Consider the following 12,616-nt stretch of genomic DNA (forward strand, 5'->3'; position numbering starts at 1 on the left):
AAATCCTCCCTGGGGAGTCCCGGTATTTTCCCTTACTCACAGAGTGCTTGCAGTCAGGGCCACACTGAGTTATTTGGGAATTGTTTGCAGTTTCATAGGTAAGTGACTTCTCTCTTCAGCTAAATCATGAGCTCCTCAGGGCAGGCCCCAGAGTTCTTGCAGCAGCTGTTGACTACTTTTAGTCACGGGAAGAAACTGATTTTGAATGTGCTGGGTAGCTTATTTCATTTACTCTTCACTGCAAGCCTGTGAGATGATTGCTACCTTGTATTCTGCTCCCTCCACCTTTTCTCTCTCTTTTTTTTTTTTTTTAAGATGCTAAAGTGGGTTATTAGAGTTTTGGTAACTTGGCCTCTACAGGCTGCTGTCTGACTCCCAGCCCATGTCCTGCCCGCTGCACCAACCATCTGAACTGAATTGTGTTGCTGCCTTCACATTTGGTGTAACATGTGAGGGTAGACGGTAACAGTAGATGCACTTTTCTTTGAATGAATATATTTATTCTATTTCCTTCCCCCTTTTTCTCTATTTGTTGAAAAGAATATGCTTGTTGAGCAGCCAAATAGTATTATCATTTCTGCATGTGGGCAAGGTTCTTTTGTCAAGCCCCCTATTAGAGGTTTGAGCCAATTTGACTGACTTAAATCGTGCAACTAGGACAGGTCTTACTAACCTGAATTGATCATTAGAAATATAGTCTCTACATCTGAGAGGCTTTGTCACTTAAAATGCTGAGTAGTAAGAATAATAATAAGAAAGGTCTGGCCCCGTGGCTTAGTGGTTAAGTGCACGCGCTCCACTACTGGCAGCCCGGGTTCGGATTCTGGGTGCGCACTGACACACCGCTTGTCCAGCCATGCTGAGGCGGCGTCCCACATACAGCAACTAGAAGGATGTGCAACTATGACGTACAACTATCTGCTGGGGCTTTGGGGAGAAAAGGGAGGGGGGAAGAAACCTCTATTGTTATGTTACCATTTGTACACCAGAGCTTGTGCTTGGTGCTTTGCATTTTATCATTTGATTCCCGTGTGCAAGCCTTGCAGTGTGATGAAACTGAGACTCCTAGAGGCTCGAGGACGTTCCCACAGTCACACAGCCTGGCGTGTAGATTTGAACCTGCTTCAACATCCAGGCTCTCCACTAGGAAACATCGTAGCCTTTCTTCCTTTAGTTCTCTTGGGTTGTAAGAGCTGAGAGCTATCCTCTAATAAATCAGTGAAATTACTTGGACTGCACATGAAAACATGTCTCAGCCTTCTCAGGCAAACCGCCACAGCAATCTCCAGGTTGTATGATGACCATCCTCCTGCCTTGATTGGGAAACATCTACTTAATATGGCAGTGGAGGAATATCTGTATCCTTCAATTGCTAGCCTTGGTCGGTGGGGTCTTACCCAACCCTTAGTTGTCTTTCCCAATTAGTCATAAAATGATCTACAAATTGTATTTAGTAAGACACCGAATTGGGTGCCTAGGGAGAGAGAAATAAGCCAGTGATTTGGCCTGTCAGGAACTTGTAATCTAGCTGAATAGGTAAGACATATTACACCTGAAAAGAAAAGAGGGCGAGGCTGGAGTGGTGTGGACTGGAAGTGCTGCAAGAGCTCGGGTCAGCAAGAGACCTCTTCCGTGAGGGCTGTTTGAATTGGGCCTTCAAAGATGGGTAGGATTTCTAAGGCAGAGAGAAAGAAAAGAACACTCCCAAACAAGGACTTTAACTGTGAATAAAGACATTGAGGGGCAGTGAGTACATCTGTTTGTTGGAACTTAGGATGTGTGGGCAAAGGTGATTTGAAAGAAGGCTGGACATAGGTGGAAGCCATGTTATGGAAGGCCTTAATGTCACATGTCTAGATTTTATCTTGTGGGAAGTCACTGAAGTTTTGAAAGTACTGATGAGAATGCTGTTTCTAGAGGATTATTAACCTGCCAGCATTGTTCGATTTTGGTCAGAGGAGAGAGAACGTCTAAGGCAGAGAGACCTAGGAGGCTGTTACATTGGTCCACATATGGGGTGTGCCTGACCTAGGGTTGTGGCAGGTGAGATAAATTGCAAAGAATCTATGTTATTTGTCAACTGGATATTCTGAAGAAAGTGGTAAGTGAGGAGGGAGAAGAAGTCAAAGATGACTCTGAAGTTCTGAGCCTAAGTCACCGAGGATGCTGATACCATTGCTTGCTGTGGCAAAATCACTTGGGGTAAAATAATTTGCTTTCTTGTTTGAATCTATATGGTAGCTCATTGGCTTATTATTAGAGCAAAGTAATTATTTCCAAATCAACAAAGACAATGTTTTCCATTAGGAAGTGTTCTGAGAACTACCTCTCTGAACTTAATGCACTGGGGTCTAACATATGTTGATCTCAGAAAGCTGATCTCTAGGGCTCCAGGTGCTACAGTCCAGTGCGTTAGAGCTACTGAATTTACTGTTTGCAGTATAATTTGGGGTGGCCCACAGCATGCTCTTTTAACCCTAAAATTGGTGAAGTTTTGATGAAAGTATTTATTGACCCTGGGTTAAGATGGCCCAAGTTTTTATTATTTCCTTCAGTAAGTAATGTTTTCAGAAAAGAATTCAATTGTTTTTTTGTTTTCGGTCTTTACTCTCTTGTACTTGAATTTCAAAATGGGATGGTATGTATGTTTGTAGGCCTGCTGGCTAGAAGTGGTAACGAGAAGATCTTCGTGAATTATATGTGCCATTGAAGTATAGCTTAAATGTAAATATCTGTTAGGTGCCTGAAAATTTGATTAGGTGTATAAGTCTTGTATTTTAAATCAGTTAAACCTAAGGGAGGGAAAAATCAACTTATTTCTTCTCTTGTTTACCGTGTTTACTTGGTATTTGTTTGTGAACTTAGAATTATAGAGATCGCAGCTTGCCACTCTGCCCACACGTCTGCTGCCAAGACCCAGGGAGGACACGTGTACATGTGGGGCCAGTGCCGGGGCCAGTCGGTGATCCTGCCGCACCTCACCCACTTCTCCTGCACCGACGACGTGTTTGCCTGCTTTGCCACGCCCGCCGTCTCGTGGCGCCTCCTCACCGTGGGTGAGCTGACCACTGTCGATTTGGGTGATGGACTGAAAACTAGGAAGAAAACTCTGGTGCTTTTATTTTGATACTAAGGACATTGCTAAGTGCAGTATCATGTAATTTATTTCCCTCTAATGGGCTCCTGTGAGAGGGAACTAGTTTGATTGATTAATTTTTCTTAAAAGTATCAGAAACCAACACAACGTACTAAATTAAAAGTAATTTTATTTGACTGCTTTGTAAATTGACTGGGAAACTATATCTTTTATTTTTAGCTAGTATATTCACTCACACATTTAAAAATTTCATTTAGCGAGGTGGTTTGGGACTTTTTAGTTGTTGTTTTGCTGGAGTTACGAGCAGATGTGTGTGAGATTCTTATCCTTGATTATTATGGAGATGCGAATCTATATTTAGGGGAAATAAGCATTGCTCAGTTGGTCAGTTATTTCAGGAATTGGTATTTTCACGAGTGTCAACAGAGCACTGCTGTATTCCGGCCTGCCTTTTCATTATGTCTGTAGTTAACCCTAGAAACATGGCTGTTACTCTCTTAGAGCCCGACGACCACCTCACAGTGGCTGAGTCACTGAAGAGGGAATTTGACAACCCCAACACCGCAGACCTGAAATTTCTGGTGGATGGAAAGTACATTTATGCACATAAAGTCCTTCTCAAAATTAGGTAAGGAATCATTTATTTTGAGAATTGAAATAAATACATTTGCTATTTTCCAAGTGTCCAAGGAACTATGCTAGGCACTTCAGTAATTATTAAAAAATGTAAGGCTGTTATTGCACTCATGAGTGTCCTGTGCAGCGGGGGAAATGAATTACACGTGAAACAAGAAGTCACTGAGGCCGATGCAATGGGGTTCAGGGAGTAAGTGCTGCAGGCTTCCTTAGCGCCGTCGCAAATGGTGCGTCGCTTGGTGTAAGAGAGCAGCCAGCTAACACAGCGTGCTCTGTGCTCTGAGCACCATGTGGAGTGCTTCACATAAGTGAACTCCCTACCCAGGGACTGAGCTCAGCCCAAGATAGTCACTCTCTTTAACCAGGTGTGAGATACAGAATGTTTAGATGCTTGAAAAAGAGAACATAAGGCTCTTCCAGAGCAACAAGGTCTGGGGTGAAGTTAACACAGAGATTTTAAAAATCAAATTTATTGATGTATAATTTTTGAGCAATGAGCTGCATCCATTTGAAGTGTGCAGTTTAGGGGCCGGCCCGGTGGCGTAGTAGTGAAGTTTGTGTGTTCTGCTTCGGCAGCCCGGAGTTCGTGGGGGTGGGGGCGGGCAGCGCAGACCTACACACCGCTCATCAAGCCATGCGGAGGCGGCGTCCCATATACAAAATAGAGGAAGATGGATACAGATGTTAGCTCAGCGACAATCTTCCTCACCAAAAAAAAAAAAAAAAAAAAAGTGTGCAGTTTGAGAGCTTTGACATATGTATATGCCTGTGGAACCACTGCCCAAATCAAGATATAGAATGTTTCCATCACCCTTCCAAGATCCCTTGTGCCTCAGCTCTGGGGCAACCACTGATCTTCTTTCTGTCACTATAGATTAGTTAGCATTTTTTAGAAGTTTGTGTAAATGGCATTATACAGTATGCATTCTTTTGTGCCTCACTTCTTTCTCTTAGCATAATGATTTTGAAAGTCATTACGTTGTTGTGTAACAGATGTTTAAAACCTACTGCAATGAACCACAAACTCAATATGGCATTTTAGTCTCAAGCTGACCTCTTGGTAAGGACAGGCTATGCAACATTGGTTCACTCCTCCTATAGCCCATAAACCTTCATAAAAGAGGGGGGAGGTTTAATTAGCTGGGGCTGCTGTAACAAAGTACTACAAACTGGGTGGCTTCAAGAACAGAAATTGATTCTCTCTCAGTTCTGGAAGCCAGAAGTCCAAGATCAAGGTGTGGGCAGGGTGGGTTCCTTCTGAGGGCTGTGAAGAAGAATCTGTTCCCTGCCTCTCTCTCAGCTCCTAGTGGTTTGCTGGCAGTCTCGGGCGTTCCTTGGCTTGTGGCAGCATAACTCTGATCTTCACGTGGCATTCTGTGTGTGAGTCTATCTCCAAATTCCCCTTTTTTTAAGGACCCCAGTCATACTGGGTTAGGGCCCACCCTGATGACTTCATTTTAACTTGGTTACCTCTGTGAAGACCCTTTCTCCAAATACTGTTATATTCTGAGGTTAGGGTGTCAACATATGAATTTTGGGGGACACAATTCAACCCGTAACAGGAGGTGAAGAAACAAAATTACTCAGAATTTATAACAGTAAACCCACCTCATTTCTATAAATGCTGCTCGGCGTACTGGTGTGGGAGCGAGGCCTGGGAGTCCGGCGCTGTCTGCACGCGGCATGGCGCAGAGGTGGCTCCACCACGGCAGGTTTGCATTTGCAGCCTTGTTGGATAAATGGTTGTTTGAAAACATTCGGCCAGCAGAGGAAGCTAGGGGCCAGGGCAAGGGCATGAAGGTGTGCAGCTTGGAGAGAATCATGTGTGGAGCTGGGTTTTTTCTTTCTCCTTGTTGGTTTCTTCCCCTTTAAGCCCCATGAGGACGTGCTCCTCAGGAAAGTCGTCTGCTCTTGCCCAGAAGCTGGGACCTGACGTGCTTCTTTTTTCCTTCAGGTGTGAGCATTTTCGTTCTTCATTGGAAGACAATGAGGATGATATTGTAGAAATGAGTGAATTTTCCTATCCCGTCTACCGGGCCTTCCTGGAATACCTGTACACGGACAGCATCAGCCTTTCCCCTGAGGAGGCAGTAGGTAATGGCTGCCAGACCTTACCAAGAGACCAGCAAATGCTGGGTAACTGGCAGAGTGGTTTCTGTAGAGCCTGAAAGGAGGTCACTGTGAGAGTGATCACAGAAGTAGTTCTCTTTTTGTGTGTTGAGCCCAAACCTTTTTCCTTATAATTACTTCAGAGGTTGACTGGACAGATAAAATCCAGTGGATGAATTAGCAAACCATCCCACTGTGGGGGGGGGCGGGCGGGTGCCATTCTTCCTTAGTTACTATATGTAGCTATTGTTCATGACTTTTTAGCTGCCATACCAGCTGCCCTTAAGATGTTTGCTTTATAAAAAAGATAAAATGCACATAATAATAAGCCCTGCTGGTCTCCATAACTGCATTTCCCTCCCAGATGGCTTTGGACAGCCCACTGTGGTCTGGTGCATTCTGTCCTGAAGGTAGTGAGGGGCATTCCCTGCACCTTCAGGCTTACTGACAGCAGAAAAGCAACACAGGGCGTCCAACGGGCACAGAGTAAAAAATATATAAATTTCATTTCACAGCTGTCAGCAATATTGTTGGCCAATGGTGCAGAAGAATTAAAGAGTTACTGCCATAAGGAACTAAAGAAAGAGTTCAACCCCCAAATTTTTAAATTAAACATTCATTTTACATGTATAAATCCAGTAATACTTTTTACCAGATCAACATTTAATTTTCATCAGGTAAACAAAAAATTGATTTCTGAAGTTTTGTAGTTTTCCTTCCTTCCTTCCACACACGTTTTAGTGCCTATGCCCACTATGTACTGCAGCTGCTCTCAGTGTCCGTGAATGAGACAGACCGAGGCCCTGCTCCTGTGGAGCTGGTGTTCAGATGAGGGAGAGCAGCTCTCAAGTAATGAATACAGCGGTCAGTCGGGAGGGTCAGGGGGCCTCTGCACTGAGCAGAGACCTGGGGGAGGCATGAGGGAGCAACTACGCAGACAGCCAAGGGAAGAGCGTTCTCAGATGGGAAACAGTAAGTGCAAAGGTCTGAGACAGAGACAAATTTAGCATGTGGAGGAAGAGGAAGAAGGCCAGGGTGGAGCAGACTGGGCGAGACTGATAGTGGAAGGAATTGAGGTCAGACAGTTGGAGCTGGGCAAGATCATGCATAACCTTGGGGCCGTGGGGAAGAGCTTGAGTTTTATACTTTTTTTTTTTTTGAGGAAGATTGGCCCTGAGCTAATATCTATTGCCAGTCTTCCTCCCTTTTTTTCCTTTTTCTCCCTAAAGCCCCAGTAGATAGTTGTATGTCATAGTTGTACATCCTTCTAGTTGCTCTATGTGGGGACCCCCCTCAGCATGGCTTGATGAGTGGTGTGTAGGTCTGTGCCCAGGATCCGAACCGGCGAACCCTGGGCCACTGAAGCAGAGCCCACGAACTTAACCACTACGCCACTGGGCTGGCCCCATGAGTTTTATTCTTGGTGTGATGGAAAGCCTTGGAAGGGTTTGAGAGTGAGAGTTGTGTTATTTAGGATTTGCTTTAACTCTAATAGTGAAAGGAAAAAAAAAATAGTGGCTTAAATAAGAGAGTTTCTTTCTCTCTCACACAGGGATACAGTGCAGGGCATTCCTGCGTGTGGCCCCTGCGCTGATGGTCCAGGACCGGATTTGCATTACAGGCAGCAGGATGGAGGAGGGGACAATGACAAAGGGACAAAGGGCAAATCCCAGTGTCTCTTAAGGAAAGGTCCTGGAAGTTCCATTTATTTCAAACCATGGACCAGAGCTGACCAAGGCCTTGACACAACTTCATAGTAGACTGGGGAAAGTGTGGTCATTTCCAGAGGGCCATGGCTCAACCAAATATTCTGTGATTTTGGAAGAAAGGGAGAATGGACTTGTGTGTATATGGGAGAGGCGAGGAGGCAATTGGCAGCTTCTACTACAGGAGTGATGTGATTTGTTTTTAAAAGATCAGTAATTAAAGTGGTTCAGGTGTAAGGTGATGGTACCCTGGGTTAGGGTGGTGTAGCAGTGGAGGTGTTGAAAAGAGATCAGGTTCTGGATATATTTTAAAGATGGAACTGATGGGATTTGTCCATGGATGGGATGTGAGGTGTGAGAGAAAGAGAGAAGGACGACTGCTTTGAGGTGTTTGGTCTGAGAAGCTGGGTTAGTGGAAGCATCTTTCACTGAGATGAGGAGGATGGAGAGCAACAGGTTTTGCTCTTGAGTTTGAAAAGTCAGAGGCGTTTGACCTGCTTATTAGACACCTGCGTGGCAGTTTTTTATAGGCCACCCCGAATATTCGCAAGGCCCTGGGCAAGAGTCTAAATGGAGGCCTACGTACCAGATGTCTAAAAATTTAAAGTTACAGTGCTCCCTCCCCCGCTTATCTGCGAGGGATGTGTTCCAAGACCCCCCAGTGGATGCCTGAAATCGCGGGGAGTATCGAACCCTATATATACTATGTTTTTTCCTATATATCTATACCTCTGATAAAGCTTAATTTATAAACTAGGCACAGTAAATATTAACAACAATAACGAATAATAAAATAGAACAATTATAATGATATACTGTAATAAAAGTTATGTGAATGTGGTCTCTCTCTCAAAATATCTTATTGTACTGTACTCACCCTTCTTCATGTGATGATGTGAGAGGATAAAATGCCTAGTGATGAGATGAAATGAGATAAATGACATAGGCCTTGTGAAGTAGCGTTATTTTTAGGATGAGGTTGACCTTGGGTAACTGAAACTGCGGATAAGGGGAGACCACTGTATATGTCAAATTAACAAACTTCAGATAAAATATGTTCAATCCTCATACCTTGAAAAATATACATTTATTGACAACTGAAAGGCCAGGTTTGAGTTTTAGTTGGAATTTAGACGTGTGGGACTTGTTGGAGATCTGTGCTGGAACACAGTGGCACAGGAAGGACAGGCCCGTGGCCTCCAGCTTTCGACCCGCCATCTTTCTTTACCCACCACCAGCTACATCTTGCATCACAAGGGGTGTCTGGGCATCCCAGCCTGCATGTCCTAGCTCCATCCACCCCTAACCATGGCCACCCCTTGGAGGGGGTGTCTGCACGTTGGTGGCATGGTGTGAAGGGAATGAAATACCCACGTATGTGGCCTCATGGCCAATAAGGCAGGGAATCGCAGTGTCCCAGCTACCTAAAGTGTGTCTAGGAGTGGGCGCATGGCTCCTTGGCCGCCCTGTGCTGAGGGGTGTGCCTGGAGGAGATGCAGAGCTGGGCCCTCTTGAGCAGGGGCTCAGGGTAGGGGTCTCTCTTAGGGCAGTGCAGGTGAGGACTGGATATGTGATTCTGAAGCTTGGCAGTGTGTGGGGCTGTTGATATGAATTTGGGAGTGTTGAGAACTGACCAGAAACAATCGAGCCATTCACAACTCTCAAGATTTCAGAAGATTTCAGTATCTTCCAGTGGGCCATAGGCGTTTCTTCTATAACTTTGATATTTGTCATGATACAGTGAAAGCAAGTTTCCAACCAAATTCTACCACATATACAAAACTTATTAGCAGATAGATGCAGAAACAGTTAATGTAAGATTGATGAAATCCGGCTCTGTTCTTTAGGCCCTCTGTGAAGTACCTTGCACGAAAGGTTAGCCTGAAGTGGATGTGACAGTTTTCTAGTAGCAGGATCCAGCTAACCTTTTGATCAGGTGGCACCCCAGGACTGAATGTAGTCCTGGCGAATGTACCACTCCAGCTGTGTGGTGTAGGACTGCTGAGCTCACAGTGCTAGAACCCATTCGTGCAAGGACAGGAGGACCCTCATGGTGTTTCTAGCCAAGCCGTGTATCCTGAACACCACTCATTTCACAGTGACAGAGTATTTCTAGCATTCTTTATGCTAATTAGAAAATCCTCTAATGAAGATTTAGATAGCCATATCTGAAGCCCCTGACCAGGGTCTTTCAAATGCTAACTGACCCTTCTTGATTAGTGAACTTCATAGTGTTCCTCAGGGTAGATTAAAATTAACTTACACATTTATATCACTCTATGTGGAATTATTTGACAGTAGATGACAGATAATATAACAGGAATCATCAGTATTTAGGGATGGTATTTAAAACCGTGGGGCCGGAGATCACTGAGGGAAATAAGTGAAATTAGAATCTGAGGATCGAACCCTGGGGCACTCAGACATTGGGAAATCAGGAAAAATGGTCCAGCCAAGAGAACAAAGAATAACTAATTATGAGAAGAAAACATAAGCAAGTACAAAGCGTTTCACAATGAGAGCATCATCAGCCACATCAGATTCCATGTAAATGTCGAGTTAGATGGAACTGGAGAACAGCCCCTTGGATTTGGTGCCATGGAAGCCATTAGTGACAATCACAGGTGTGATGTCAGGGAGTGGAGGGATGGGATTCTGCTCAGAATGGCTTAGGAGGTGAGAATGGGAGGTGAGAAAATAGAGGCAGCAAATAGAGACGCCTCTCCCCAGGAGGTTTGCTCTAGAGAGGAGCAGAGAGATGGGGTAAGGGGAGGCAGACATGTGTCCATGGAAGGTTTTCTGTTTTTTCTTTTTTAAAAAGATGGGCACTGTTACAGTGTGTGCATATGCGGATGGAAATGACTCAGAAGATATTGATAATGCAAGGAGAGGGATAATTCGAGGAGCATTTCTAGGAAAAATATTAAAGCCATTTTCACTGTGCTCCTGTTTTTCCACAGCTGCTTGTTTGTGTATTGTATCTGCTCAGTTCAGCTACCTCCTCAGGTAGAGCCACACACTCAGAGCGTAAGCAGTGTAAGTCTTCATGTCCCCAGCCCTTCACCAGGGATTACATCAAAATAATGTCAAAGATCATCTCTGAAGGGTTGAATTTTAAATCAGGATGCTTGAAGTCACTCCCCCTAATAAACACCTCTTTCTGCCAGGACTGCTAGATTTGGCTACATTCTATAGAGAAAATCGTTTGAAAAAGCTCTGCCAACAAACTATCAAGCAAGGAATCTGTGAGGAGAACGCCATTGCTCTGCTTTCGGCTGCTGTGAAATATGACGCTCAGGTAAGAAAAGCGTTCTTTCAACTCGCTGGCCTTCTGCAAAAATTCCAGTGAAGTGCCTGCTGCGTATTTTAAACTAAAATAAACTCCAGAGAGATTAAAGATGTAACGTAAACAAAGTAACTAAAGCTCCAGAAAAAATATAAGTGAATATTTATATAATGTCAGGGTGGACCTCAAAGGCAGAAACCATAAAGGAAAGGATTGATACATCAAATTTCAAAAAGATAAGAAACGCTTATACATCAAAAAATACCACAGACAAAATTCGAAAGTAAATGATACACTGGGAAAACTATTTGCAACATATACTGAAGCAAGTTTACCATAGTTAATGCATCGCTATTAAAAAACAAAAAGAAAACATGAGCAGTTTGATTGAAAAAAGTGGACCAAAGAACAAACGGATTTATGAACAAACGAAAACAAGATATAATTTTTCACCTGTCAAACTGAGGAATATATTTTTAGAAATAAGGCAGGCTCAGAATAATGGATGTTCTTCTAAATTGCTGATGAGAGTGCAAAATGGTACAGTCATTCTGGGGGGCCATTTGGTATAATATGTATTGAAAGCTTTAAAAGTGTAATTCTTGAAGGAGTTCACTTATAGGAATTGATCTCAAGGAAGTAATCATAGATTTGGACAAAGATTTAGCTTCAAAAGTTTACTGCAGCATTGTTATAATTTTGAAAAATTAGAAAAAGTCAACGTGAACAGTAGAGGATTGTTTCAACTACAAAATGTTAATACTGTGAAATTATGCAGCTATTCAAGATATATCATTAATTGAAAAACTATGGGCTTATTTTTATTTTTTTAAAACGTATAAATAGTTGAATTAAAAAAGACTGAAATTCATTATCTACATAGAAGAAGACTAAAAAATATAGTCAATGGTCACCTTTGATTATAGATGACTTTTATTTCCTTATCTTTGCTTGTTTTTTCTGAACTTTCTGCAGTGACCATGTATTGTTTTGATAATAAAGAAAGGAAAGAAAACCCAACTCAGAGCTAAATCTTTAGGAAACAGGCCATACTTCTTGGAGTCGATTTCCTTTTGGTATAAGGATATCCTCTCCTTGGGTCAAACAACACGGACATTTTGGTGGTGGGCGGAAAAGGGGTTATAACTTCTTTTCTGCTTATATAAATAATAATATGCTTATTAAAGAGAATTTGGAAAATACAAAAAGTATGAGGAAGGAAATGACTCCTCAGAGAAACTGTTCCTTTTGATTTTTTCTGAGGTTATATTATGTATATATCTCTAAATACTAGATTTTTTTCACTTACTATTTTAAAAAATCTTACCCAGCTTGAAACATTGACATTTAAAAGCATAGTGAATGTCTTTCATCAAGGTAATAATATATTGGGCACTTAAACAACATGCAAAATGCTTCATGGCCAAGCAAAATCTATGTGCTTTTCCCCGAGTTTGTTAAAGTCATGGTGATAATACTGGACTCTAGTGGGTTCCCTCAGATGATGAGATAGTGGGCACATGGTGTTTCCATCTGAGCTGGGCTTAATTTCTAAGACTTTCATATTCCTTATTATGTGAATTATTTGTATGGTTACCTTCCAGCCCTCTGTTTTCTAGAAAGGAAGCTCCTTGAGGAATGGGAAGGACTTGGTTTTGTTCACAACCATGTTCCCAGTGCCCAGAATGGTGCTGACACACAGTGGGTGCTCACAAAATATTTGTGTAATGAACGTGTGACTTTGCCTGTAGAGGCACTGTATGCTCCTACAGCCTATCCAAC

At 42.9% G+C, this 12,616-nt stretch overlaps 1 protein-coding gene across 3 annotated transcripts in view; it reads left to right on the forward strand.

The window, feature by feature from the left end:
* The window catches only part of RCBTB2 (RCC1 and BTB domain containing protein 2), a 45,145-nt gene that overhangs the window by 26,839 nt on the left and 5,690 nt on the right, over positions 1-12,616 (forward strand). For all 3 annotated transcript variants that reach the window (XM_058548162.1, XM_058548164.1, XM_058548163.1), the window contains 4 exons: positions 2,866-3,056; positions 3,599-3,725; positions 5,688-5,827; positions 10,716-10,846. In XM_058548162.1, coding sequence (XP_058404145.1) covers positions 2,866-3,056; positions 3,599-3,725; positions 5,688-5,827; positions 10,716-10,846 — 589 coding nt within the window. The remainder of the gene's footprint in view (positions 1-2,865; positions 3,057-3,598; positions 3,726-5,687; positions 5,828-10,715; positions 10,847-12,616) is intronic.

This window comes from Diceros bicornis, chromosome 9 (assembly GCF_020826845.1).
Source record: "Diceros bicornis minor isolate mBicDic1 chromosome 9, mDicBic1.mat.cur, whole genome shotgun sequence".
NCBI classification, from domain to species: domain Eukaryota; kingdom Metazoa; phylum Chordata; class Mammalia; order Perissodactyla; family Rhinocerotidae; genus Diceros; species Diceros bicornis.